The 25,637-nt window shown below is 43.1% G+C and overlaps 1 protein-coding gene across 1 annotated transcript in view; it reads left to right on the plus strand.

Annotated features, from left to right (window-relative positions):
- The window catches only part of LOC146855643 (uncharacterized), a 43,845-nt gene extending 19,102 nt beyond the window's left edge, over window positions 1-24,743 (plus strand). Inside the window, exon 3 of the mRNA XM_085651165.1 lies at window positions 24,570-24,743. Coding sequence (XP_085507291.1) covers window positions 24,570-24,743 — 174 coding nt within the window. The remainder of the gene's footprint in view (window positions 1-24,569) is intronic.
- The last annotated feature ends 894 nt before the right edge of the window (window positions 24,744-25,637 follow it).

Raw genomic sequence — 25,637 nt, forward strand, 5'->3', positions numbered from 1 at the left:
GTAGTGAGACTAAACGGAGGAAAGTGAGAATGGGACAGAGAGCGAGTGGGTGGAAGGGAGAAGGGGAGGGAGAGTGAAAAGAACAGAGAGAAGAGGAGACAGAGCGCCGGCCTACTGCACCCAGCCCTCGCTGTTCACCTCCCGTCACCCGTGTGTCTGGCATGCTGGGGTCCGCGAGAAAGAGTGCGGTCCAGCAAGTCCTTAAAATGAAACAGAGATATGAATGAGGCCAGAGATTACATTATTATCTATGGCAACATCGCTTGCCTGCACCTGTGCACCCAGGCTGCTGTACCCCAGCCCCTTTCTCCTCTCTGTGCTCAACTGCAGCTCGTGCGTGCCGAGACTTGACTGCTCACCTGCCACAACCAGTGTGTTCAAGGACGTGCCGGTGCAAGCTCCAACTCGAGGGTGCCACTATCAGGGTGGTCCAGCAGGTCACTGGTCGGGGACGGTGTCTTGATACCACGGTGGAAGGCGTCAGAATGCCCAGGGCATCATCAAGGGGTGAGCACCCGCTCCGCCCATTTTGGCTCCACTAATCCAGTGATTGAAAAGGGAAAAAAAATATAATGTTGAAAACGTCTTGAGGTAAATGAAGTTTCTTTCAATGTTATTAGAGAACACCAGTTGAGTGCATCCTTCCTTCTTGAAGTACGATCTTCGAACTGTTAGTGGTAATCGTGGTTCAAAGAGGAGTTGGAGTGCACGAGAATACACAAGGTTAAATAATAATATGTTATGCCAACGTTCACATACAAAGGAACAGAGCATATGCTAGAAGTATAATGTGCGTGTGTAATGCAGTGGCGCAAGCCTGTGTGCATGTACACTTAGTAATCAGCTCACTACAGTGCCCCAAAAGCCAACGCCATGTGTCTGTAGGGCAGCGCTGCCCGCTGGCTCAGGCCTACAGTACGGTTCAGCAGGTCCTTAAAATGAGACAGAGATGTGACTGAATGAGGTCAGAGATCACATCAGTACGCAGGGTAACATCGGTTGTTCGTACCTTTGCACACAGGCTGATGCACCCCACCCCTCCCGCAGCACTGCACTCAACACGTGTCTGTAGGGCAGCGCTGCCCGCTGGCTCAGGCCTACAGTACGATTCAGCAGGTCCTTAAACTGAGATGGACATGTGACTGAATGAGGTCAGAGAACACATTATTAAGCAGGGCACTATCGCTTGTTTGTACCTGCTCACCCAGGCTGATGCACCCCTCCCCTCCCGCAGAATCGCGCTCAATTGCAGCCCCTGTTCACCCAGGCCCCACTGTTCACCTGCTCTCATTGTTGTGTGTCCAAACACGACGGGCAGCAGTGTTCAGAATTCAGGTGCAGTGTTGATTGCGACAATGGTGTACGCCTCATGGATCCCTTTTTTTTTTGCGCATTGTGATATGCGAGGTGGATGCGGCCATATCACCTGAGGCAGAGTAGAAGAACTGGGACTTGTGGTGTCATTGTTATCCTATTTATACGTACGCAATGTGGGCTGGGCTTGCCCGCAAATAAATATAGTCCTGTGGTTTATTATCTAAACAGACCTTTGTGTACCTAACAATAATATTTTGTGATCATCTTTATTCACGCTAACATCTAATACAACAGATATGACCTATGCACAGTTTTGGTTGTCATCTGATAACGACCTGACAATCAACCTCCCTGTCGAGTGACTACTTACCACGGGATGTTCTAACATCAAGACTCTACGAGTACCGTTGGGCTCGAAGCCGCATTTTGGATATATAAAAGTGGATATATCTCTCACACTGAGCATCATTAATGTTCATAATATTACATCCCTCTACATTTACGATATGAGTAATGTGTTCTCAGTATTTTAACCCGTAATTGTGCTTCCCATATAACACTTTAAGGATACATACAATCCGTGGCATGGACCACCCGGCATATATCCCCTTTAGTAGCGTCATGCTTTCCACGTGAACTACCGCGTACTGTAGGCATACTACAGTTCCCATGATCCTACGGTATATGTGCTGACACCATGACGTCACACGCTATGCGTCATAGAGGACCAATTACCTTTTTGCCGCGCAATACAGAAGTACAAATCCACAGGTTGCCGATCTAGCGATGCACAAGCTGGGAATCGTAACCAAACAGGTGTTCGGGTGGGGCAGGACTCTTGACGAAGTAAGTCAGGGACATGCACATAGGGTTTCGGGTACGCACGTGTCTCACCTCATATGGGGTGCCACCATTGATTACACCCATAGAGCCATTTCCCTTACGCCTCATTTCTAAACTTCTTTCTCCCCCTTGGGGTCCATCTATAGGGTTTGACTATAGAGCTACCCCTACAAGCCCTGCGGTCCCCTGAGACACAGGAACTCTCCGAATTTCGGGTAAGGATAAATGTATGTGTGCACTATTAACACTTCAACTATGTGTGTTTACAATAATCGCACATGACTTCAGTTTTTATGTTTCTTCACGGACACGGTATGAATGATGTACGAGAGCGAGATACGGAGATGTTTACTTTGATAGCACGCACCAACTGGCATGAATCATTTGTCAGTATGAGAGCAAAATCGCCACCACACGATATATCTGTCACGTAATTTAAATATGTACAGATATGGATATGAGTGGCACATGTTTGGGAAAGAGTAGTACACCACAATGTCATAGACTCACTTGGCACATGTAGGTGTCGGTCTCTTTCCAAAGCACGTTTAAGGGACACAGCATTTTGGAAATACCACGGAGCATTCATACAAGTGTATGTTGTTGTTTTGTTTTCTGTTTTCTTTCCAGATGGAGTACTACGCATGACAGAATAAATAATCAGTCTTTCACACAAGGAGCAGCTACTCTGCCCTTGTTTCACATACAGGATAGGGAATTCCCTCTTCTGCCCCCCAGGGTGGCCTACTTTGCCCTGAAGAAAGTCCTGGACCTTCACGGCCTCGCACAGACTGAAACATGTTGGCACCAGGGTCTTAGGACCATAATACTCCCAACAAGACCCATATTTTAAGTAATTTTATTAACCCAGACAGACCCAAATATAAAGGGAAACTGGGGATCTGCCTGAGGTTTTTTAATCTTTCAGCCCCCTGGTCTCTAATTTCTTCAAAGAGCTCCCAACACTGTGGTCGAGCCAACCCCGACTTATAGGCGTCGGAATGACTCGATGATGAAGCATGATACCAGTAGGGTGTGTGAGGGTAACTAAACCAAAAGGAAGTGCTTCCTTGCTCACCTATTGGTGAAGTCAAACATCCCCTTACTTTATTCTTCACATCTTCCCATCATCGTGCACCTTCACTGACCACTGGATGGTCAGTTAGAGTAATTTGTGTGTGATTAACTAATTAAAATTGGTAGGAATTACACTGACCCAGAATCCTCTCCACCCTCCAGGCAATGAAAAAAACTTTTAATAGCCGTTTGTGTATACTGGGCTTGCGTACGCCAGGCGAGCGTAGGGGTGTGAATAATAGTTCTGGGGACCTGGGCATTGTTCAGTTCCTGCCTGGCCAGGAAGTGTACTTATGTGTGTTTCTGTTGCAGTTTTGACGTCACAGAATGCGCAATTTACATTAATGTAGCATGTAACGGGAGGGCGGCAACTATCGCTAATGAGATGCTGTTCGAAAACATTGAATGGCCAACATCACATGTTGTTGTCAAGGTTGTGGAAATGCGCAGACACTCATGTCAAGGGTGTGCAGTATTATTGAAAGTGTTGCTATCGCGAAGCGCACACATGTGAATGTGCTCGGATGGAGGGAGGATCAGCAGTGAGGCTACGTCATAAATAGTGATAACATTTATTATAGTTAAGCAATGCATGCCAAACGTGAATCTGAAAGTCTCACATATGACACACTACTACTGGTAAAGCCTGACAACAGAGAATACAGCAATACAAATGTACACATTACTGTTTACTGTTTGTCACATGTGATCTAGGATGTGCACTCTGCCTGTGGCTGATGATACCCCTTTGGGCCAGCAATACCCAGGCCGAAAGGCAGCACAATATTGTGCACACACACACACACCAGGGGCATCGTGTAACACACATTTGATTTTTGATGTAACGTTTGAGATGCATGGCGATCACACGTGGAAAGCTAATGTACAGACCATGAATATTGATCAAGATGATCGTTGCATGTTGTGTGTGGTAGAAGATATGTGTACACAGCAAAAAAACTTTTCAAAAAAGCTCTCTAAGCAGGAGGGGTGTGTCTCATCAAACGCTGTAGAGAGAATGACTAAAATGGGCGGGGTCCTCCAACTGTTACAATGGGAAATGTTATGAACTAATCAAATGCTTTTTTTTAAGGTCACATGGCAATCACGCATCGAGGGCGCAAGGAGGCCACACCCGACAAGATTTTGAGAAAATATATTTATCATAATTTAAGTTTATTACAGTTAGAAATATATTAATGTTTAAAATATTTTAGATTATCGCTTGCTCTCATATACAGTTTAAAGTTATTTGGATATAATTTTGAGACATTAAAAAAAACCGAGGGAATGGCGTTCCCGGCGCGACACCATACGTCTATGATGTAACACAGGGCCTGGCAGCGGACACTCGTCGCATACGCAACCCGCAGCATACGCGACCCCATACTTACATGACGTAACGCGTGGCTTGGTACTGCGTACCTGTTGGATACCCATGTAGCAGCTAGCGGCGAACTCATACGTATATGATGTTACGCAGGACACGGTGCCATGAACCCGTCGGATACGCAATGCGCATCCTTTACGAGTTTAGCAATATTACGGATAGGATTTGCCTGGTGATGGAGCTTGGTACACTACCGGTATGGGAGTGCAGTTTTCTCCCAAAAAAAAGATATACATATTTTTGGGGGAAGATATAAAACATTACTTAATTTTTAAAGTAAAAAAAAAAGAAGTATAATAGAGTTCCAAAATAGTACAAAACAAATAGAAAAAATATAGGGCCCGATTCACAGAACTAATTTAAGACAAAATCCTAAACTTAATACTTTTGGTATTCACAGAAGTTAGGATTTTGTCTTAAGTTTGTCTTAAGACAAACTTAATACAGACTTAACACAGACTTAAGACAGACTTAAGTTAGGATTTTGTGTTAAGTTTATCTTAAGTCTGACTTAAGTCTGTCTTAAGTCTGTCTTAAGTTTGTCTAAATTTTTGTCTTAAGTTTGTCTTAAGTCTGTCTTAAGTTTGTCTTAAGACAAACTTAATACAAAATCCTAACTTCTGTGAATACCAAAAGTAGTAAGTTTAGAATTTTGTCTTAAAATAGTTCTGTGAATTGGCCCCCTAGGTTTTATAAACATTAATATATGAAATTAACATTTAAAAAACCTTTGAAATTCATTGAAAAAACCACCGGTTTTACAGACGTTATAGTTAGGAATTAGTATTTAAAAACCTTTGAAATTCACAAAAAAAAACATAGGTTTCAGGGACGTTATAGTTAGTTGGACATTTGACTCATATAAAACCAGAGAAATGTGCCTGTTATAGTTAGTTGAGCTAACTATAACTCGCACGCCCGCAATGCAATGCTGATGATGTCACATATTACATCACTAATGACATGGTCAGTGACATCACTGATGACATCTCAAATGACGTATACCACCTCACTTATTTAAACATATACTATCACATAATTCCACTCTAATACAATAACTAATACAAACACACACTGATTCATACAGGCACTCTCACAATCACTCAGTATCATATATGCTCATTTATACACTCCAACATATGATATGTAGTATGAACTAAGACATTTGAAAAAGGCACACAGCCGAAACCGGTCATGCCGTCCAGCTTTTCAATAAGAGATCGAAGCAAACCCCGTTGTGTCCTCTGATCTACTCTGAAGGGAGTAGGTTTTGTGTGATGTCTAGTGTGCTGCCAGTGGTGCGCAGCAGAGAACCCTTCCATTGTGTGGTCGCGACTACATGGGCAAAGTGGAACTGTTGTTTTTCCGAGGAATCGGATGAGTGCGACCCGTCGCCCACATTCCTGTAACTGAGACGCTGCTGTCAGTTGGCGGTCCAAGACTTCTTGGAGAGACATAGGCACTGTCCTTCAGTCTCCAGTCGTAGTCCCTGCGGATGGGTAGGCTGGAAGTAGGGGATCTGAGGTCATTTATTTCCTGTATTTTGCCGAGCCTGCTCCCTGTACCCCAGAATTTACCATCATGCTGCATTCTGGGCCTCGCAGTTCTGACATTTGGGCTGCAGGAACTTTTTGCAAAGAAGATGTGGTACAGGTGTTCCCTTCATCACATGATAAGGAGGGGCTTATATAAGGCACCTATCAGGAGTCTCGGCACTGAACTAAGGCATTTGAAAAAGGCACACAGCCGAAACCGGTCATGCCGTCCAGCTTTTCAATAAAAGATCGAAGCAAACCCCGTTGTGTCCTCTGATCACTCTGAAGGAAGGAGGTTTTTTTGTGATGTCTAGCATGCTGCCCGTGGTGCACAGCAGAGGACCCTTCCATTGCGTGGTCACGACTACATGGGTAAAGTGGAACAGTTGTTTTTCTGAGGGATCGAATGATCGCGACCTGCTGCCCACATTCCTGTGACTGAGACGCTGCTGTCAGTTGGCGGTCCAAGACTTCTTGGAGAGACATAGGCACTGTCCTTCAGTCTCCAGCCTTAATCCCTGCGGATGGGTAGGCTGGAAGTAGGGGACCTGAGGTCCTTTATTTCCTGTATTTTGCCGAGCCTGCTCCCTACACCACGGCATTTACCATCATGCTGCATTCTGGGACTCGCAGTTCTGACATTTAGACTGCAGGAACTTTTTGCAAGGAAGATGTGATACAGGTGTGCCCTTCGCCACATGATAGGGAGGGGCTTTTGTAAGACACCTATCAGGAGTCTCGGCACTGAACTAAGGCATTTGAAAAAGGCGCACAGCCGAAACCGGTAATGCCGTCCAGCTTTTCAATAAAAGATCGAAGCAAACACCGTTGTGTCCTTTGATCTACTCTGAAGGGAGGAGGTTTTGTGTGTGTATGTATATGTGTGGAAATATGTATGTGTGCATATATATATATGTATATGTGTATATATATATATATATATATCAATGCTCCATTGCCAATCCCACCAGGTGAGCAGCACTCGAACACGCACTAAGGTGGCAAGCCTTTTATTCAAGGTACAGGCAGGTTCAGTTTGTAGTTTCAATCAAACAGCCAGAACGCGATTCGCCTGACGCGTTTCGAAAGTCTATCTTTGTTCTTCAGAGGCAATCGCTGTAATGAATGCGTGCTATGGTCTCCATTCTTAAATGCCAAAATCACGCCCCCAGATGGACCGGTCTAATGACCCTCGGCATTGTGGATAATGAAGTCCTGGTAAATACAACCTCAGATGGTGCGCTAATTTCTGTTGAATGTTTCCAGCCCATAGATGAGCCACCATAGGTTTTACAGATATTATAGTTAGGAATTATCATTTAAAAAACCTTAGAAATTCACTAAAAAAAACATAGGTTTCAGGGACGTTATAGTTAGTTGGACATTTCACTCATAGAAAACCATAGAAATTCCCCTGTTATAGTTAGTTGAGCTAACTATAACTCGTGCCCCCGCAATGCACTGCTGATGACATCACATATTACATCATTCATGACATGGTCAGTGACATCACTGATGACATCACTGATACATGTACCGGTAGTCTACCAAGCTTCATCACCACACGAATCCTATCCGCCATATTGAAATGATGCGCATTTCTTATCCGCCGAGTTCGTGGCACCACGTCCCGCATAAGAACATATACATATGAGTTTGCGGCCTTGCTTCTTTGGTATGCGACGGGTTCGCAATACCAAGCCGCGCTTTACATCATGTACGTATGGGGTCGTGCCCGCTGTGCATTGCGTATGCGACGACTGCACGCTGCCAGGCCCTGTGTTACGTCATAGACATATGGTGCCACGCCAGGTACGCCATTACCTCATTTTTTTTGTATGTCTCAAAACTATATGTACATAACTTTAAAGTGTATATGAGAGCAAGCGATAATCTAAAATATTTTAAACATTTGTATATTTCTAACTGTAATAAACTTATATTATGGTAATATTTTCTCAAAATCGCATCGGTGAGAGCTCTTTGTGCGCTCGCTGCGCGATTCCCATGTGACCTTAGAGAAAAGCATTTGATTGGTTCATAACATTTCCCATTGTAACAGTTGGAGGACCCCACCCATTTTCGCCATTCTCTCTACAGCGTTTGATGAGAGACTCCTCTTCTGCTTACAGAGCTTTTTTGAAAACTTTTTGCTATGTACACATATCTGACGGTACACACAACATGCGACCATCATCTTCATCAATATTGATGCTCGGTAAAGCAGCCTTCCACCTGTGATAGCCATGCATCTAAAAGCTACATAACAGAACTTTTCCCCACTGCCAGAGATAACTTGGTTGCGTACGCTGTCCACAGCACAATGTAATGTGGTACGGCCCAGGGGCAGTATCATGAATAGATAATGAACACATGGACACAGATAGATAGTGGAAGTGGGTACGGGCATGTGCGCTCGACTCCTTTTTATTACCAGGGTCACATATCCAGTGACATCTGTGCTGAATGGGTGTGGGGTGAGTGTAAACCAGCCCTCAGGGAATGGTTGCTGCTAGCATCAACTACAACAGTAATCATTGGATCACACACAGAGATTCAATAATAAAAGGGTCAATAGTTTGTGCTGCAGTCAGGTAGGAACAGTACATGTAAAATAATACAGAAAATATTCTATTGTAAAAGAACCACAACTTGTGCTATATTCAGACACAGGCAATAGATCTGAAATAATACCCAAAAAGATTGTATCATAAAGGGTCCAGCAGTTCTAGTGCACTCAGATAGCCACATCAAAAGCATTTACCATGTGCACAGCCAGCGATGAAGAGCGGGCCATACTAGCAGCAATGTCTGTTGCCATCAACACTGCATCATCTACAATAGCCACTCGATCTCAATTGTGAACACTGCTCTCTGCAGTGTAGGCCAGAGAGAGCGGTCAGCAAAGACCCACAGCTACGTAAGGTGGACTTGAGCTACACAGTTTGTCGTAAGCGAAGCAACAAAAAGCGTGTGCGGAGCCTGCGATAACGCGTATGCATGGTGCGGACAGCGCGCACTGCAGCAATATCTTTTCCTACAGGACTGCGTCATCTACAATACCGACTTGATCTGAATTGTGAACACTACTGTCTGCCATGTAAATTGAATGCATTAGTCACACAGACATCCATTAATACTTTTTCTCACTTCTTCTTCCCAAAATACAACATAAATTACAGAAAACTCTGCAATAAATAAATCAAAACAATTCGAATTGCTATTTCTACTGTCCGCAGTGTTGACTATTCAGTGTTCCTTTGAACTTGCAAAATGAATTTCACCATTGTACTAAACATATAACTCAATTAAAAAAAATTCTTCAAGCAAATATACTAAAAGAATATTCTGTATATTTCAAAACGTTGTAGTTAGTTGCCTACTGAATTCTGTAATTAAACAATCACAACTCGATCTGAATTGTGAGCCCTGCTGACCGCAGTGTAAGACAGAGGCAGTAGTCAATAACACCTCACAGCCACGTGCCGTTGGATTCGGATGCGCGGAGTTGGTTGCACCTGGTCGCAGGGGGTACACAGAAATCATCACAGACTTTAGCTTTTGACATCCTCAATCATATAATCAAGACCCCATTTCACTGGTCGGACCTTCTGTACCACGGTGTAGTCCTCCGACTACAGTCAACCAAGCCCAATAATCATGTGCAGCAGTTAACTACGGAAGCACAGACACTGACTGATGCACCTCAACGGAAACAGTTCTGTGAAAAGCAAGCAGCATTTAATATCAGACACCATCCATTGTGGGATCAAGACACCGTTCCACTGTTAGGACCTAGAGTTGATTGCACCTGTTCGAAGGGAGTACCTTCATCTCCACTCTGAGATGCAGTTCTAACATAGTCCATTGTGGGATCAAGACACCTTTCCACTGTTGGGACCTAGAGTTGGCATCACATGGTTGAAGGGAGTATCTTTATCTCCACTCTCCGATGCAGTTCTTACATCGTCCATTGTGGGATCAAGACCCCGTTCCACTGTTCGGACCTGCTGTTCTGCGGTGTACTCCAGCCACTAAAGTCAGCCAAGCCAAATAATCATGTGCAGCAATTAGCTACGGAAGCACAGAGTCTGATGCACCTAAACGGAGGGAGTTCTCTGAAAACTTAGCAGCAGGTAATATTGGACATTGTCCATTCTGGGATCAAGACACCGTTCCACTGTTGGGACCTAGAGTTGCTTGCACCTCGTCGAAGGGAGTACCTTCATCTCCACTCTCAGATCCAGTTCTAACATCGTCCATTGTGGGATCCAGAAGCCGTTCCACTGTTGGGACCTAGAGTTGGTTACACCTGGTCGAAGGGAGGACCTTCATCTGCACTCTGAGATGTAGTTCTAACATAGTCCATTGTGGTATCAAGACACCGTTCCACTGTTCGACCTAGAGTTAGTAGCACATGTTCGAAGGAAGTACCTTTATCTCCACTCTCAGATGCAGTTCTAACATCGTCCATTGTGGGATCAAGACCCCGTTTCACTGTTCGGACCTGCTATAGCACGGTGTACTCCAGCCACTGCAGTCAGCCAAGCCCAATAATCATGTGCAGCAATTACCTACGGAAGCACAGAGTCTGATGCACGTGAACAGAAGGAGTTTTGTGAAAACCCACTAGCAAGTAATATCGGACATCGTCCATTCTGGAATCAATACACTGTTCCACTATTGTGACCTAGATGGGTTGCACCTGCTCCAAGAGAGTACCTTCCTCTCCACTCTCAGATGCAGTTCTAACATCGTCCATTGTGGGATCAAGACACCGTTCCCCTGTTGGTACCTGTTCGACTATGGTGTTAGTAGTATGCAGAGCACTCCACGCTGCTGGGCCTCAAACTGAACGCTGTGTGCCTGTGTCACCGTAGCCAGCGTTGATCTGAGGAGCCTTCCGACCTCGCAGACCTCTCCCCAGGAGCTTCCGCCTCTTTCACATAATGCGGTAGCGAAAGGTGAACTGTGGGGCATATGTGCGTCGCAGCGGCCATGGCGGTTTCTGGGTAGCAGCAGGCTGAGAGCATTATTCCCGCAGCCACCTTCACTCAAGAGGTCAACCTCGTGGCGGTGTAAGCTGCGCAGACCTGGCAGACACGTTCGCCATTCCGGAAGAGAACCACACCCAGAGAAACGTGCCTTTTAATCATACCCCTACACTAGCCTTGTGTACGCCGAGCCAGCCCACTACGCTAAAGATTTTGGGGGGGGGGGAAGGGCACGTACGCGCTATGTTTTCGAAATCTTCCCTACTGACTGTACTATTATGGTTCCGTTCACTATCTACTTCACTCAATAGGCCATCAGTATATGTTCACATGTACATGTGTGTGCTCTGCATACTCAAGTCTGTCCGGCACATCCCCTCAACACTTTGCATTGTATACTTTTATAATCGAGAATCATTTGCCACCTTCACACATACTTTTCTCCCATCTCTCCCCGCATTCTGCATTGTGTAACAGAGGTGCTATGCCATGTTTGCTTTGTGTACATGGCTAGCCACGGTTCCCACAGTACGTAGTGTCATTGTGTCTGATAAGTGTACATGTTGTTTGTCATGTTGTATGCGATTATATAAGGTAGCGCGTTTATTCATGAGCAGTGGTTTCTCCCATTTACATATCGCTGTCTTAAAAACCATACAGAAGTTTTTCTCACAGGTGCAAATTGTGACCACAATGGCAGTCATTCATTACTATGCAAGAATTTCCAACTGCACGACACTTGTAAGCTTATGGCCCCCAATCTTGCCTGCCTGCTTTCTTGAAAGCACGCCAACTCCCACAATCAGACCAACATTCACACAGCTTTCTAACGGCAGTTATCTGTTTCTCAATAACATGCACTCCTACGGAATGTGAGGTGGCATACCGTATGTCCTTACTGTTTCAAACCAACTAACTTCCTGTAGCAATGTCGAATCCCACCCACACAAACTAACTCCCAAACTTCAACTTGGCCTTGAATCCCTACTTTGCAAACAGATTTCATTAAACTAACCAAACTAAAGCGCTTTTCTTCACAACAGAAGTTTTCCTCACTTCTGCAAAAGAAATTTATCACCTGCAGAAAGCACAAACTTCCAGTAAAATACAGTCCCTTTTAAATTCGAACCTCCCATTACACTTTGTAAATTGTTAGCCAATTTTCAACACATCTCACACTCAAGGTCTGGCACACTTTTTTAATACGGCCTCCTCCGGCCTTCTCACAGCCTTTCAAACTGTTTTTGGTATAATACCACACTTAATTCATTCGATCATCTCTGAAATAACAGGAACAGTGCCCAAAATTCTCGCCCTCTTTGCGGCCATCCTACTACTATTTTTGCTTGTAAAAAATGACTGCGCTCCCTGTGGTAACAAGCATCTCCGACAGAATATTCCTCTACGCGAAGCTACATCAATACAGTGAAAAAATGGAACTACTTTTCGGCTGCCTGCCTCTATCTAGAATCAGAGCCAGCTACAACATGACATTTATTTACACATATACAATCTGCGTGCAACCATCTTTCTATTGCAAAACTTGCCCATTTGACTGGCGAATGGATGTATGCCTTGCCAAAATCCCAATAATCGCTCCCGATATCCAGCAGGTAATGAGTATCTTGAAATCCATGAACTCAATTGTTCAGGCAGTAGAGCAATGGCGGATGCAACGCAAAAAGGTATCGTGGCGGAATGGGATTTCTGTGCAGCCGTGACAGATCTACTGCAACGTACCACCTTTGGCAACATCGCAGATTGCCTGCCAATTCAAATTGCCTTTCCAACATTCGAGGAATATTACTGTCCCTTTGAAGATATAAATTGGATCGCTTCCCTTTTCTCACACGATGGCAATGTTGACCTCTTGCAACATTACGCATCTCAAGCCGCTGAAGAACTTCCAGACTGCAATCTCCAAGACTTGTAAGAAATTCACGTTCTTCTTGGATTGATTTTTACCAACTTTTTTGAGTTTTTCCTTTAATTTTTTTTAATACACTTCAATTGAACTATTTTCATATTATAACTTTCTAAGTATGCTCAGGCATTTGAACTCTGTTTTCATTATTGCCCCTTACGTCTCCAGTCTAACCAAGGATGGGTGATGTATGGCCTCTCCAAATACGCTATTTACTTTCAAAATTAGCTTAAACCCGACATCCATTTTGAAACCATCTCTATTCTTTGTGCACACGTCTCTCTGCCTGCCTGTTATCCATGAAGCCCTTTCACACAAATTTACTCATCCTCAGTTTTTACTCACGAGCTGACGATCAACATAAAAAAACACGACATTGTTTAGGAACTGGTTGGCACAGTGTGCTAATCGTATCCTACCTTTAGTTTCATTATAGAATTGAGTCATTCATGTCTAATAGCTATTGTTTATATCACATGGAACTGTTATATGTAATGTGGAATTCACTAATGCAGCAGCTTCAGATTTGAATATAACCAAATCGGTTGGAGTTTGCCTTCGCTCGGTGCCTTGGCTCTTTGCACAAGATTTATTTTTTAAAGAGCTGAAGAAAATAATGTATGGTTTGATGAGAAGGGTACCTAATGTGCTTCTCAGAAGCACAATTTAGTGTTCCTCCTCAAAGTTCCGATGTGACTAGAACTATTACCAATTCTGACACGCACCAGATTGAATCTACTGTACAAGAGATTGCTGACTGTTCTACTGTTGATAATTTTGTGTTACAGCAAAGCAGTACCAGGGTATTGAAGAAGTTTGATGATTACACTTTGCAATTTTTTTTTTGTTTCTTTTCTTAAAGGATACATATGCTAATCGTATCCTACCTTTATTTTCATTATAGAATTTCGAGTCATTCACGTGTAATTTTTTTATTGTTTATGTTACATGGAACTGATCTAGGAGCTTACGTTTGAATACAGCAGAAGCGGTTAGAATTTGCCTCAACTGAATGCCTTACCTCTTGCACCAGTGGATACATTTATGGCACTTAAATAAAGACACTCTTTATATAACTTTCAGACTCCATCACTTTATTACACACAGCCACTTTCTTAGACACACCTGATTTCACCATTTCTGTTCTGTGGCATTGCAACATTCTGCATTATATTCTTCAATATTATTTCTTTATTCCTCCTTCCTATTACACACACCCACTTTCTTAGACACACCTGATTTCACCATTGCTCTTCTGTGCATTGCAACATTCGGCATTATATTCTTCACAATTATTTCTTTATTCCTGCTTCCTAAAACACTGCATTTGATTCTTCAGAAAGTAGAGGTGAGTAGTTTACTTCCCACTCCCTGTATCGTATAAACGCATACTAACACTACTGACACAGATATGCTAAAGCGGCCAGTATCCTACAACGCCCACACACATATCTTTACAGCAACCAGCTCACGGCTTACGCTCACGGTTTCATCCCCGAGTCTTCAAACCAGTACCAGTGAGTAGTTTGCTTCCCACTCCCGCTATACTCTAAATGCATACCAACACCACCTGCACAGCTATCCTACAGCGGCCAGTATGCTACAGCGCCCAGACCACATCAGTTTACACCACTCAGCTCATGGTTTAGGCGCACGCTTTCATCCCCGAGTGTACCGGCACCTCACCTCAGCACCATCTCACTCTGCGCAAAACAGCACTTTCACATCATTAGGGATAAATACTTCAGCTTAGTTTACAGCACTCAGCTCACAGTTTAGGTGCACGCTTTCATCCCTGAGAGTACCGGCACCTCACCTCAGCACCCTCTCACTCTCGGCAAAACAGCACTTTTACACCGTTAGGACTAAATACTTTGCTTCCCACTCCCTGTATAGCATGCCCTAAACACCCCACAGACGTTACAGGGCTCCTACCCTCCCCTTTCCTACTTTTTTTGCCCTTTTTCCCCCTTACTCGTTTCAACAGAATCACAAAATGGCTGCTAACACTTCCTAGTTGCAACTGCTCGCACCGCTCACAGCCAATAAGCAGCAAGCTCGTGCTCGTAACACCTCAGCCAATCAGATGGCAGAATTCCCAAATATCGATATCTGTAAATTTCAATATTTCTCCAAAACTACTGAACGGATTTACACCGAATAAACAAAAGCATGCTTTCTAGACCAAGACCTTTCTCCCTGCCAAATCTGGGGTAATTCAGTTCACCCGTTCGACCTGTAGCCTTGTCTAAAGTTTCCTATGGAAATTAACAAGGAGAAAACACATTTTGGGACCCCCCTTTTTTCTTGGCCCCCTTGACGAATCATCCCCAAACTTCCCACATTGGAGCTGATATGAACAAAGAATTAGTTTGGAAAATTTCACGAAGATTCATCAAACGACGCTAAAGTTATAAGCAAAACAAAAAATGCTCTTCCTATGGAAACTTGGTCCTAAGTATTAGGTAATATATATATATACTTCACATAACAAAAAATAGAATACAATTTAAAAAAGCAATAAAATGATTTCTTTTTTTAAATTATGTTTCTGATAAAAATCCCAAAAATATCTTATTGTAAAATCCACAAAGAATTTGAAAAAAATAGTAATCTAACTACAATCTGAAAATATACAAATAAAGAACAATTCAAATACACTAGTCTAACTGCACTCCTGCAAGCATTAGGGGATATTAATACATTTTGGGTGGGGAGGACAGGTTTATTTTTCTAATTCCAAACATTGGGGAAAGTGCATACATTGAAGGAGGGTGATGAGATTTTCTATTTTAACTCCAGGCCAACAAACACTGGGGAAAGTGAAGATATATGGAAGTGGGAGCAATCATATTTACTATTATAAATCGGTCCAACAAATATACATTGGCAGGGGAGTGGGCAGATTAACTATTCTATCTATTCGAACACCAGCCTAAAAAACATTGGGGAATATGCATAGATTGGGGTGAAAGCAGATTTACTATTCTAACTCCTTTCTAAGAAAGTGCATACATTACTGGGTTGAAATTTACTATTCAAATGCTAGTCTGACACAAATTGAAGCAAGTGCATATATTTAGGAGGTCAGGTTCAATAGACTCAAATAACCTAAGCACAAATTGAAATTATATAAGAAATTAAATAAAAAGAATGAAAAACCTAAAAATCATTAAAACATCTTAAAGTTGCAAAATATATATAGTTTTAAAAATTGTAAACATTTAACAGAGTTATTAAAACTATTAAAAAGCTATTTATAAATATCCCTCAGATTCACATATGAAACACAAAACAAAATGTTGTTTTTAAATGTGCATAATAAATTAATTGCCAAAAGATTTGACCTTTTTATAAAATAAACACCAATCTGTTCCTAAAGTATACCCCAGTGTATTTTAAAAACTTGCTACAAAAAATCGTTCAAATCTATATAGGCAAATATTTTGAATTACAAATATTTTTTACATTTTAGTATGAATTAAACATTCAATTACTTTCTAATGCTGGACTTCCGAATTGAGATAAGATCCACCATTTCACTTAATCAGGCTAGGTAGGTCCTGGCTTGGCAGTTCGGGCTGAACTGTTCCTCAAGACTGATTTGCGTATGGCTGGGTCCAAATTGGGGTGGCGTGGTGAGCAATAGAATGATGTCTTAAACCCAGACCTTTATGACTGGAGGTAAATGTTTGCATTGCTTAGCATTCCGTCCATCATTTGCTGCTTTTTAGGTCTCGCCTGACCCAGCGCATGCGCTGGTCTGGCGAGACTTATTGAGAGGGCTCCAAAAAGTGCTACCAGGCCAGCCTAGAGCTACAGTGCATGTGCGCGGGCGCGCGCGCCGCACTTGAAGTGATTACTTTCACTTTCGCGGCCGCTTTGATGTTTACCGCGATCACTTTCGCATGTAGTTTTTTCCCTCGTGTGCCTCTCCCCTCGTACCATGCTGCTCTTTCCTCATGTCTATCTCCCTCAGCACTCTGTGTTGCTGCTCTCTCATGTGCTGCTTTTCCCTGCTTCCCCCAAATCCAGCTTTGTTTGTTTGATTCCCCCACTTGCTCCTCTTTTGAACATCCGATCCCCAATACCCGTGAACCTATTTTTAAAAATATTTTTTTAATTGGGTGCACGGCAGCTAGCACATGCGCTCTTGCTTGTCTTCTTTCATTTCTGGAGGAGGAATCTGCTCGACACATTCTTAGGCCCGGCGCTGAGCTGCTTGTGAGGTGCGTGACCCAGGCAACGGGCAAACATTAGCCCGGGCTTCTCTGCTCCACCTCAGCATTAACCAGACATTTTGCCGTGGTCCCAAGACGTCGTATCCTAAAATAATTGTTTCCCGGACAAACACCTATTTAAATAATCCCGGAACTAATTCTAGCCTATGTAGAAGTAAGCTACACCATAGTTCTGCACTTCTGCTCGCATCTACAACTGTAACACCACATCAGACTTCTCTTACTCAGTAGCAGCCCTCCCTCCACAAGGTCTTAGACTTAGATGGAGGGAACCGTCACTCAGGTTCACCTAGATCTCAGTAGCCATTCACATAATTGCTCATAATTGTCTTCACATCTATCTGACAAAAGGTACATTGTTCGAACAGCAGTAAAGTAAACATACTCTGGCTCGGAACTTTAAGTGGGCCGGGTCCTGCCAGCTGTTGAGACGCTCGAGCTCTCTATATTTTCCCTTCCCATTCAGGGTGAAATCTTTACTCGGCAGCGGTTCAACCCTTCCCTGCCTTTGATGTAACTTCAAACAGACTCGCTATAGTTCTTTAACAGCCTCATCATTTCAGAACTGACGCATTTTTAATATTCTATGCAGGGGAGCCATAGGTGTTGCTTATTTATCTTATGCAGTTAACATACATTGGCAAAGCCAATAGTCCTGGCTTGTTGTTGGTGTAATGTTACCTCTTGTCAGGGCTTTAAGTGGGACGGGTCTCACCGGTGCTGAGCACCTGCAGTTTTTTAAAAGGGGCATCGAAACGGGGCTCTATTGGGCTCTGTTTCGTGCCCTGGCACAGGCGGTCCGTTTTTTCCCGGACTGCAGTGACAGCAGGCACATGGATGTGCGCGTCTGCTCACTTCTCACTAGCGGACAAGTTACGGCATTAGGTCATGCCAGGTGAGCCTGGTAGGGGAAGGGAAATCCTTTAAAGAGTAACATTTTTTTTCTATGGTTTTCCCTTCTCTTTTTGAAACTCAGGAGCAGCAACATCGTCGTGGTGTCACCAGGGCTTTAAGTGGAAGCTTTTTCAATATTATATACAAGCCATAGTTGCTGCTTATTTATCTTACGCAGCCAACAACCGTTGACAAAGCCAATAGTCCTAACATGTTGTAGGTATGATGTTACTTGTTGTATCATACATCTGGATGCAATAACAGAAACAGCCAAATACAAGTTGGGCAGCACACTATGCTATGCACAGATTTTTAGCTTACATGTTTTAAGCCATGGCCTTGATTACATTGGCCACGCCCCTTTGAGAGACTCCCCAGTTTTTTCATCCTACTTAATGAGCCGCTTGTCGTGTTAAATATTCAGGATGCAATGACAGAAGCAGCAAAATACCCGTCCGGCGGCAGGACCACTATGCTAAGCACGTTTTTAGCTTACATGTTTTTAAGCCACGCCCCTTTGAGAGGCCATAAGGTTCTACAGGGCAGGTCCCTTAAGTACTTGTGGAAGCTGTTTCTTCCAGATCATCTAGCTAGAATCTTTCGATCTAGGAACCACAGCTTGCTCTCAATTCAGTCATACCACCTCAAGAAGTTTGGTCGCAGGACCTTACACATAAACACCAGGATCATCCCATGGGAGCTCACTCCCAGTGCATCTTTGACTGGGAAATTACTTACTAAAACTCATAAAAACCCAGTTTTTTTTTTAAAACCCATTGTTCACGTCCATGCAGGTGGCCACTTGTGTTTACTAAGGCTTGGATTGTTTGGATGCCTAAAAACCAGCAACTACACTCGTGGCGCTTCCGATTCTCAAGAATTTTACAACTTCACTATCGTCTATTCATTATAATTGCTGATTTATACTGATGTCATCTGTTAGTAGTGCTCTGAGGCTACATTAGGTAGGGTGTAGCGCTGTATTACCCCCCCCCCCCCAAAAAAAATGTATTAACATGATAGATAAACTTACTTTGCTGTGAAAGGGGGACACAAAGACCTGTTTGACATTTCCATACTCCCCTAAGAATTCCCCAACGGATGAATCACCCTAAAAATTGCACCAGTACCAATGCCTAGAAATGTTTATGTGAAAACAAGCATACAGTAATCATAAACGTTTTGCTTTTTCCTTGTAACTTTAATGATGAACTTGATGTCAACTTGCAGTCATTGAGACATTTGAGGAATGCTATTCTTATATATTGTTGCCCCCACCAATGGCCCAATTTTTCTGGGGTTTCCATCTTTTGATTTCTCACGATTTCCTGTTTTGGCTCCAATCCCCAGAATGGCACTATTACTTGTGAGTACATCTCGTTCAAGTTCGGTGAAGCCCTGTGCATCTTTTTTTTATGTTGGCTGTCTGTGAAGTGTGTCTTGTCCGTGAAGTGTGTCTTGTCCTGTTGTGTTTTTTTTTTTTTTGTGTGTTATGTCTAATTTAGGGCCTTCCCTAGTACTCAGAACGGTCAGTTGTCATTGTCTCTCGTAAGTTTCTAGAGTATATAATTGCATCCTGTTATGTAACTCGCTCCTCCTTCCATTCTGTGCTTTCTGCTTCTGCCCACTCAAGTAGTTTGCCCTTCTAACAGGCAATCCTAGTTGCACCGGCTGTTCTCCAAGACATGGCTAATCTTTTTTGTCAAGTATCAAAAAGGGTGGGACCAGGTAGTTTGCACAGGAGTCTTTTTGAAAAATACATTTTGGTTCCCTGAACAGCTACTTTCGGGCAATAGCTTGTTCCCCACTGACATACTAGTAACTGGTAGCATCATCATTGGGTCTTCCCTTTACCAGGAGGGCATTTCTCAAAGCAAAACGACAGTAGGGTATCCGTAACAAGTAGGTAGTGATCTAAAATTACCTCCTGTCGCAATGCAACAGGAATTTCTTAAAACATAGGCAGGGATAAGGTTTAAAAAGAGAGGACATGTCTAGGGAAATATAAGGTGTCTCACATCAACATACTTATAAGGTCAACATGTATCAGCCTACCTGCGCCCATACAGGTCGATGGCTTTCATCAGGACCATTAGATTGGATGGGTCCCTTTTCTGAGCCAGTCGGGACACTATCCCCTGGCTTGGAATGTATCAGGTATGTTCACTCTGTGAGTGTTGGAGAAAACACTGTTCTCCTCTAGAAAGAGAACAAGCATTGGCATAGCCAATAGGTCTCGCCTTTGGGACCTTATAAGTGCTTAGCCATGCAACAGTTGATGTTGTTGCACAAAGGATATTGTGCTGCATAACTAAATACTTATAAGGTCCCAAAAGCGAGACCTATTGGCTATGCCAATGCTTGTTGCTTTTGTTCACATTTCTTGCAGGACTTTGCATCATGTATGTAACTAGCTAAGCTGCCTTACAAGCATTGGAACTTGTGACTTGCAACTGCAGCAACTCACGGAAGTACCTCCAGAGATTTAAACCTATATTTTTGTACACTTCACTGCAGCAGATACATGAACTACATGAGCTATTTTACTGTTTAGGCACTGTAAACACATCTCTTTAGTGGCTGCCTTAACCCCACTAAGCTATACTACCAGCAGATTTGTCTGCAGATATAACCACTAGGGCAATTTAGTGGAAAAACATTTCTAATGGGGAAATATGTAGGCAGCTGAATGATCCAAATCCTGTTGATGCCAACCCAGCTTTTCATCCTTCTCAGGTTGATAAAACGAATGCCACTGAAGTGGGTAATGCCGACACCTATAATTGTGTCTGTTGTTCCAAGTACCTTGTTAAAAAGAGTACATGTTTGCACCTATACATATTGTGTGTTGAAATGAGCATGCCATGTTTTCACGTAGGAGGTGCTTAAGTCCTGAGCTCTCTGGATGGTAACCCAACAGTAAATGTTCATAAGTTCAAAACATGGTGCTACGTTGATAATATATTTACTGTGTCAAATATGTTTTTGCTAATGGCAAGGATAAGGGTGCCATATAAATTGTTAAATAATCTAGGGGCATATTATCAAGCACGGAGTTAAAATTATCGCCACTTTAGCGCAGAGAAGTCCAATAGAAGCCCATGCTAACATCAGAACATGGGCTTCTACAGGAATTCTCAAGGGCATATTATCAAGCCCATTGTCACCGCGTAGTTCTTACTGAACCAGTAATTCTTCTATAAGAAGACCCGATGTATGAATCTGTGCGTATAGGAATTCCAAGCCACTCGTATGAAGTCAAAACTTTAGGCTTACAGACCTCGCCTCTTAAACACGAATCTTAGCTCCTAGGGCACGGCCCCATTAGAAAACCTGTCTTTTTCACCCGACTTAAAGCACATCACAAATACATTGGTGCACGTTCTCTTTCTTAGAGTTGCCGCTGTGTGGGTTGTGTGGGGGAGGAAGTACGGAAAAGGACAATTGATTTTCTGACAGAACTAATCAATCCTATTGGTATTTTTTCCATATAGTTGCATTGGCATCCTGTCAGTTACACTTCAACCTAATGTGAGTAGTATAGTAGAAAAGACAGAAAGAAATGGAAAATAGAGCTGGTGAGAGTTTAAAGAGAGGTGGCAAAAAGGAGTGAAAGATATAAGAGAGATACAGGTGAAAGGAGAGGTAAACAGGAGAGCAGTGACATGAAAGAGGTAGGGAATGGAAAAGAGTGAGAGGGGATGGTGAAAGATGGTGTCATGTGGGAGACAAGAAAAAAAAGTTGACAAAGTGAGAGAGAAATAGAGAGAATATTGGAGGAAAAACAGTAACGAGAAAGAGGGGGGAATAAAAGGCACGAAATAACTGAAACCAAAGAAGAATGAGAAAGTGGAAAACATAAATATAGCGGCAATGGAAGAGAGACAGAATGGAGAAAGAGGAGGCAAGTGGAAAGAATGAATGGAAGTAATGGGGGAGACGAGTGTACGAAAAATCATAAGTGAGAGTAAGATGGTTCGAGGTCAAATAGATGGGAATTTAAATTGAAAAGTAAGGATTGTGAAAAGAGAGGTGAGTGTATGCACGAACTAAAAAAAGTACTTTGAAATAATCTGCTTTATACTTCATTTTCTCAGCCTCCACCAATCATGAAATCAATTAAAAATACATCAAAAATAAGTCAGTGACTGAAATTAGAAAACCTTGCTTAGACAGACTATTTAAACTTGCACGCAACAATAGTTTTGTGTTCACTTTTTACAGTTCAAGAAATGGTTTGAAAGCTTCCCATGCAATTTGTTAATCCTCAGTACAAATGTTTCCAATCTATAAAGTAGGTCCGGGAGACATTGGGATTTTCACCTAGGTGTCTGAGAGTAGTGTCTTTAAATGATCATAAAATTCGTGTGCATTTTCTTTGATTTATGTGAGCTCTTACACCATTTACCGATGTGCTTTAAAGACACGTGGTGGCAGTTTGTGTTTTTGCTGCGGCACAAATGCCACATAATTCCTTGATTAAAGCTGCGGAGGAGAAGAGGAAGAGCTTATTTATACAAAAAATACAGAAGCTTGATATCTTCCAATGAGTCTGCTTTTGGTAGTCACAGTGGGATGTGTTAGCTTTCAAGCACAGGGCTGCAGTCCTCTGGCATTTGCGTCTGTCGAAGAGGGAATCTTTCTGGTGTGTATGCCATAAATTCTTAAACAAGAGGCCTATGTAGTTGTTGTACTAGAGCTGCCAAAGAAGGTGTCTATGCAGATGGTGTACTATAATGCCCCAGGGAGGGACTTATGTGGTATCTGTACTTTAACTGCCGGACGAAGAGGCCTATGGGATTCTTATACCATAACTGTTGTAAGAAGGGATCTGTGTAAATGTGGTTCTGCACACGCACGAACATAGTCTATGTGTGTTTGAACCATAACAGCTTGAGGATTGCACCACTGTGATTCTCATACTTTAGCTGTCCGTGGAAAGGGCACATTTGGCCATAAGCCGCCCTTCAAACAGCAAAAAAACGACTCTTACATGCAACCCACTGAGCTACAGGGTACAGTTAGCAGTAGAAAAACATGTATTGGTAAATGTTACCTAAATCCACCCAGATTGAAAGTAGTTAAACTAGGAGATTTCTTAGAAGAAGGGCGTGGTGTGCTTTGCATCTTTATTAATAAAGCATGGAAGCATTATTGAAAAACTAAATATCTTAAAAGAATATATTTACTTTCAACTTTGTTTTACTATCCCTATCACAGACGAAGGTTGTCTTGTGCAGCCATGTTCGTGTATGATTATGAATGAAATCACTTCAAAATGTGTTTTTAGGACACTAAAGGTGATGATTGTCGGCATATATTTACTGAGCTCATCAGCAAATCAATTATGCAAAACGTACAGCCCAAATTATGAATCTGTCTAATAAAAGTATCACCTGGGCAAGATGCCCTCTTTAACCCTATTTTATTGTGCATTGCATTTGGAGTTAACTATTTTTAAGTTGAGCATTCGAGAACTCTTGTATATACTTTAGTATATACTTATATATTAGTATATACTTATATGTGTATGCACTTTGTGGGCTCTGGAGATCATCCCCAGGACTGTCTGCTTCAGCTTAGGGACTTTTTTTCTGTTCAACTGCCTCTATTCAACTGTCGTTACAGAAAAGGACCAGTAGAGGTCAGTAAAATACCCGAATTGCTTTCTGCTGAGGGACTTTTTCTTTTTCTGGCAACTGCCTCTATTTAACTTTCTTGATAGAAAACGACCAGCAGAGGTCAGTAAAATACCAGTATCACTTTAGCATTCTCTAGATTCCAGTCCATAGAAATTGTCTTCCACGAGCACCCGTAGGCAAAAATATTTTTTTCAAATCTTGTATTTTCAGTGATATGACTACCAAAGGCCCTGACTTTATATTATAAACAGAGAATATTTCTCTCCATGTGTTCCCATACCTGGCATGTCATGCAGTTTGGTGCTTACTTTATTTATTTATTTATTTATTTATATAGCGCCTGAATCGACCCACGAAGGGGTATCTCTGCGCTTTGGACGGGTGGCATAGACACAGAACTGCTACTACAACTGAATCAGAGACCAAAAAGAGCGGTCTTGAGCCACTTCCTAAACTGTAGGTGGTCTGAACATTGTGTCAAGTGCAGAGGGAACTCATTCCAGTAGTGGGGTCCAAGATGGGAGAGGGCCTTCCCCCCTAGTCTGGCCTTCCTGACTCAGGGAACCACAAGAAGATGTTTGGAGCTTGAACTGAGAGACCTGAGAGGAAGGTAAGGTGTAAATGTCTCCGAGAGAGAGGTGGGACCAAGATTTCATAGTGCCTTACGGATAGTGCAGCAAACTTTAAATTTTACCCGCTGGTGTATTGGTAGCCAATGGAGCTGGGAGAGAAGAGGATGGGAAGGAGTCCTAGACGGAGCATTGAGGACCAATCGCGCCGCCGTATTCTGGACTACCTGCAGTCTGCTGAGCGGAGCCTCATTAGCGGAGATCAGCCGACCATTGCAGTAGTCCACACGGCTCAGAGTCAGAGTCTTACGGGTTGAATCGGGGAGCAAAAAAAAAGACTCAGCAGAGTAAGCCCAAGGTATGAAAACAGGAGCCAGCTGTCTGAGCAGCGTGCTCCTTCAAAGTCATGGCTTGATCCAAACGGACGCCTAAATTTTTAACGAGGGATTTAGGGGCAGAAGGAGCACCTAGCTCAGCAGACCACCATTCAGGGGTCCATAATAGAGGTGCATCTCCAAAAAGCAGACTCTCCGTTTTTCCAACATTACACTGGAGAAAATTGCTCTTCATCCAGTGTGAAATAGCTCTCATACCGGAAGAGAAGGCCGCCTGTACAGACGAAGTAAATTTTTTGAAGGGAAAAAGCAGCTGTGTATCGTCGGCACAGGATATAGGGGTAAACCCATGCGTCCTATGGAGAATGGCAAAGGGAGCAACATAGATATTGAACAATGTAGGGCTCAGACAAGAGTCCTGGGGTAAATGTAAATGTTTTTGTACTTGTATAGCGCGCAGCTACCCGCATGGGGTCTCCCGGTGCTTGTACGAATACCGCAAGGGAACCCTTCCTGGTTTTCCTTGTGAAGTGTCCACTCCTGGGCACCCCCGTGGTGAAACCAGGCTTCCCTCGCGCTGTGGGGGCCGTTGTGGAGACTAAGCAAGCTATTGCCCAGAGTTGCAGCGTGGGACCCATGATTAGAATAGGCACTGAGGCGAGAATATCCGGTCAGAGGAATTTATGAGCCCGAGACCTGCCGAGGCGGGAATCGAACCCTGGTCCCTGGCCAGAGCTCTGCATCGAGGTCTGCCACTCTAACCACTGAGCCACACTTCTCCACTGGACAGTTCCATAGATGCTGAAAGATACGGGCCCAGGTTGACGGTGTGGGAGCGAGCAGATAGAAAGCTCGCCATCCACTGAAAGGCAGAAT

Source organism: Triturus cristatus, chromosome 4_1 (assembly GCF_964204655.1).
Source record: "Triturus cristatus chromosome 4_1, aTriCri1.1, whole genome shotgun sequence".
Taxonomy (NCBI): domain Eukaryota; kingdom Metazoa; phylum Chordata; class Amphibia; order Caudata; family Salamandridae; genus Triturus; species Triturus cristatus.